Source organism: Quercus robur, chromosome 2, assembly GCF_932294415.1.
Source record: "Quercus robur chromosome 2, dhQueRobu3.1, whole genome shotgun sequence".
In the NCBI taxonomy this organism is placed as follows: Eukaryota; Viridiplantae; Streptophyta; class Magnoliopsida; order Fagales; family Fagaceae; genus Quercus; species Quercus robur.
In genome coordinates, this window is record NC_065535.1 from 30770268 (window position 1) to 30774485 (window position 4218).

Sequence of the window (4218 nt, forward strand, 5' to 3'; positions counted from 1 at the left end):
AATTAAAAGTACTATATTCACAATATTTCCACAACAAATCAAATGTGATAAGTTGTTATTGATTTTAATTTAAACACATTATTGAAATTACTCTTTCACTCATTTATAATCGTCAATAATAATTAAGATTTATTGTGAAAATATTATATATAACGTATCTAAAAAAAACACACTCATATATTTTTGGGTTTATAGACCGACAACAGAAAAGGGCATATTGGTAACTAAAAAAAGACTAAAAGTCTTCAATATGAATAGAGGAGGTCCGCTCCATGTTTCCTTGAAAATGCTTCTCTATTTCCTGGAAAAACAAAAATCAGAGCCGTTAGAAATAAAATGGCATCGTTTTCCTTTTTTGGGTCACGGTCTTAGTCGTTGGGTCAAACCTTCGAAACCATCTATAAAAGCCAACGGCTACAATACCGTTTCTCTTTCTCTATCTCTCTCTCTCTCTTTGTCATAAGCGACATTTTTATCGGACCAGCAAACCTCGGAGAAAACCTCGGAGTCATCGAAACCGATGACTCGCACGACAATCTCGGAAAATCTGGCGAAAAACCAAACCTCGGTTCAGTTCCTCGGCAATTAATCGCCACCACCCTTTCTTTTTAATTTTTTTTGGTTCGGTTCCATTTTTTTATTATTAAGCTCTCATTTTTAGCCCATTTCTCTTCGGTTCTTTCTCTCCCCGTCAGAATCCACAGTCTCTCCCTTCGCATTTCTCTTCTTTACCCACTTTTTAGTAAAGAGAGTTGTGTGTTGTGTTGTGTTGTGGTTTGTTTTGTTTCTAAGGGGGTTTGGGACTTGAATCTTTGTTAGATGTTAGAACGCCAACTACAAAGATTTCATCTTTGAAGCCGGGAGATTGAAGAGTTTGATTTTCATTGTGTTTTGGGTTCTGGGTTTTTCATATTATTGAAAATTTCAGAAAAGATTTTGTTTGTTTGGTCTGGGATTCCTGTGATTTTGTATAGATTGTTTTTCACAGTTTTGTGTGGTTTTCGTTTTTGGGTATTCTTTAGAAAGTTGGGGTTCTTTGATCAAATTTTGATTGAAGAGCCTGAAAATATTGATGGATTCGTACAGCTTTTCGAACGGAAAAATGTAATTGGAGTTAGATAACGAGAAACGGGTCCTGAGTTTCTTGTTGGGGTTCAAGTTATTTGAACACAATGTCTGCTGCTGGTGTTGCTTTGAGTCCGATTCGCAAAGAATCAGTGAATTCTGCCGGGCATTATCGAAGCGGGGAAGGATCCATTCTTGTATACCTTACTGTTGCTGGATCTGTGATTCCTATGCGGGTGTTGGAGTCCGATTCAATATCATCAGTGAAACTTAGGATCCAGACATGTAAAGGGTTTGTAGTGAAGAAGCAGAAGCTAGTTTATGGAGGTAGAGAATTGGCCAGGAATGATACCCTCGTCAAGGACTATGGTGTCACTGGTGGGGATGTTCTGCATTTGGTTCTAAAGCTCTCTGATCTCCTGTTGATCACTGTTAGGACCATTTGTGGAAAGGAGTTTGAATTTCAAGTTGATAGATATCGAAATGTCGGGTATATCAAGCAACGTATTTGGAAGAAAGAGAAAGGTTTGGTTGATCTTGAGGATAAAGAACTTTTCTGCAATGGTAAGAGACTCGAGGACCAGGTTCTCGTCGATGATATTTGCAATAACGATGATGCTGTGATTCATTTGGTGGTTCAGAAATCTGCCAAAGTTAGAGCTAAACCTGTTGAGAAAGATTTGGAACTTTTGGTTGTGGCAGCAACAGAAAATGAAAGGAGAGATGGAAGAGTTCAAGGAGAAAAGCAACCGGGGGAGCTTCAAGTTGTAAAAAGAGAGCCACCGGTTAGAGATTTCTCTTTGGAACCGATTACCATTAATCCCAAGGCCAAATTGCCCTCGTTTATGTGGGATATGATTAACTCTACATTTGATGGTTTGGAGAGAGGCAATCAACCCATCAGGTCCTCTGAAGGCACAGGAGGAGCTTATTTTATGCAAGATTCATTGGGTCTAGAGTACGTTTCCGTTTTCAAGCCTATTGATGAGGAGCCTATGGCTGTATATAATCCTACGGGTCTACCTGTGTCAACAAATGGAGAAGGTTTGAAAAGGGGGACAAAGGTTGGAGAAGGAGCATTGAGAGAAGTTGCAACTTATGTATTGGATCATCCAAGAAGTGGGCCTCGTATCCTATCAGGTGAAGCGATAGGCTTTGCTGGTGTACCTCCTACAGCCTTGGTCCGCTGCTTGCACAAAGGATTTAATCATCCAGAAGGGTATGATTGCACATCAAAGAATGTTAAAATTGGCTCACTGCAATTGTTCATGAAGAACGATGGAAGTTGCGAGGACATTGGTCCTGGGTCTTTCCCTGTGGATGAGGTACACAAGATCAGTGTGCTTGACATAAGAATGGCCAATGCAGATAGGCATGCTGGGAACATATTGTTCCGCAAAAGGGAGGATGGTCAGACTGTTCTCATTCCAATTGATCATGGCTACTGCTTGCCTGAGATTGTAAGTATCACGATCTCCTTTTTTGCACTTCTCTACCTTATCAAAAGTTAAATTATTCCAACACCGTTAAGCTTTCACCTGCATGCGTTCATTTTGTGAGTGATATCTATTGGAATACACATGATTGTAGAATTTAATTTCCATTTCCTGTCAAGCCTTCTATAGACTGTGTGCATGCTAGACCCCATTTTATTCATACTCTCATGGTAAGCAGAACCAAGAGCACGTGTGGACAAAATTGCATATCTTTGTGGTTTCATTTTTTGTTATGATTTGTGGGCAGTTTCTCAAATTTGAGATGCAGGTTTTGTTGAAATCAAAAGATGTGAGCCAATTGATGCATTTTGTAGTTATGTGACAATTGTTAACAAATCTGTTATCGTGTGCCACTAAAATTGAGATCATTCAGGCTTTACTTATAAAGCTAATTTGCCTTCTTTGCAGTTTGAAGATTGCACCTTTGATTGGCTTTACTGGCCACAAGCCCGTCAGCCTTACTCTCCTGACACTGTGGATTACATAAATTCACTAGATGCTGAACAAGATATAGCACTTCTGAAATTTTATGGATGGGACATTCCACTTGAGTGTGCCCGCACACTCCGTGTGTCTACCATGCTTCTGAAGAAAGGAGTAGAGAGAGGTCTCACTCCCTTTGCCATTGGAAGCATCATGTGCAGAGAAAATTTGACAAAGGAATCTGTGATTGAGGAGATTGTTCGTGAAGCCAAGGATTCCTTGCTCCCTGGCATGAGTGAAGCTGAGCTTCTTGAAGCAGTCTCCCAAATCATGGACTCCCAGCTTGACAAGCTTGCATAATAATTTTACTTTGGTTTATGAGGCATATATATTATATATGTATGTATTGATTGAATGGCTGGTCCACTTTTGGATGGACTAATGAAGATTGTACAAAATGCAGATGGCTTCTCTTGTTTATCTACATTGGACTGAAGCTTTTGTTTTTCTTCCACTTTTGTGAACTGGTGGTACCTGGGGTTGTATCAGTAAGTTGAATCGAAGTTTTAAGGTCGTGAATAAGATGTGTTCGGCAGGATTTTCTAAGATACTACAGGGCTTTAATGGGAGCTTAAATTAATGTGTACATACATGCTAATATCTAGATTTCTACCATGAAGGCTCATCAATTGGCCTCAGCTTAAGTGGTTGTGTGTTTTTATAGCCATTTAAGGTAGATAAAGTGTTTCTTTCAACTGTTGTAAGCCTGAGTTTGTTTCTGTGTATTGGAGGGAGAACATATTATATTGACCGGAATCTATTAATATTTATAAATTGGTGTACATTGTGCCCAAGTTCCTTTTTATTGCCGGACTTTCTTACATATTCTAGCTTATAATCATGTCAGTATGTGTGTGGGGTCTGTGTGTTTGAATTTCTAAGCATAGCCGAAGGTATAAGTCCTTGTCATATGCGTATCTTACTCATTTTTTTGCATATTCATTGTATAATTATAAGAAAAATGCTAGAGTTACAAACTATTTTACAATAATTTTTACAAACTTCTAATTTGGTGACTAGTTAATAATAAATAAAAAAGTAATTTTAGCAATCAATCCGAATGAGAACCGGTAAAAATTTATCACATGAACAGTTTGTAAAAATATTATAAAATGGTAAGGATGTAGCATTACTCTTATTATTATAGAAAGTTCTCTTCTTTTTTTCCTTTTCT

General features: G+C 38.2%; 1 protein-coding gene across 1 annotated transcript; it reads left to right on the top strand.

The window, feature by feature from the left end:
* The first annotated feature begins 299 nt into the window (after positions 1-299).
* Positions 300-3849, top strand: LOC126713302 (phosphatidylinositol 4-kinase gamma 4-like). Its single transcript, XM_050413027.1, has 2 exons — positions 300-2525; positions 2970-3849. The coding sequence occupies exons 1-2, from the start codon at positions 1173-1175 to the stop codon at positions 3342-3344; spliced, it is 1728 nt and encodes a 575-aa protein (XP_050268984.1). The 5' UTR covers positions 300-1172; the 3' UTR covers positions 3345-3849.
* Positions 3850-4218: the final 369 nt, after the last annotated feature.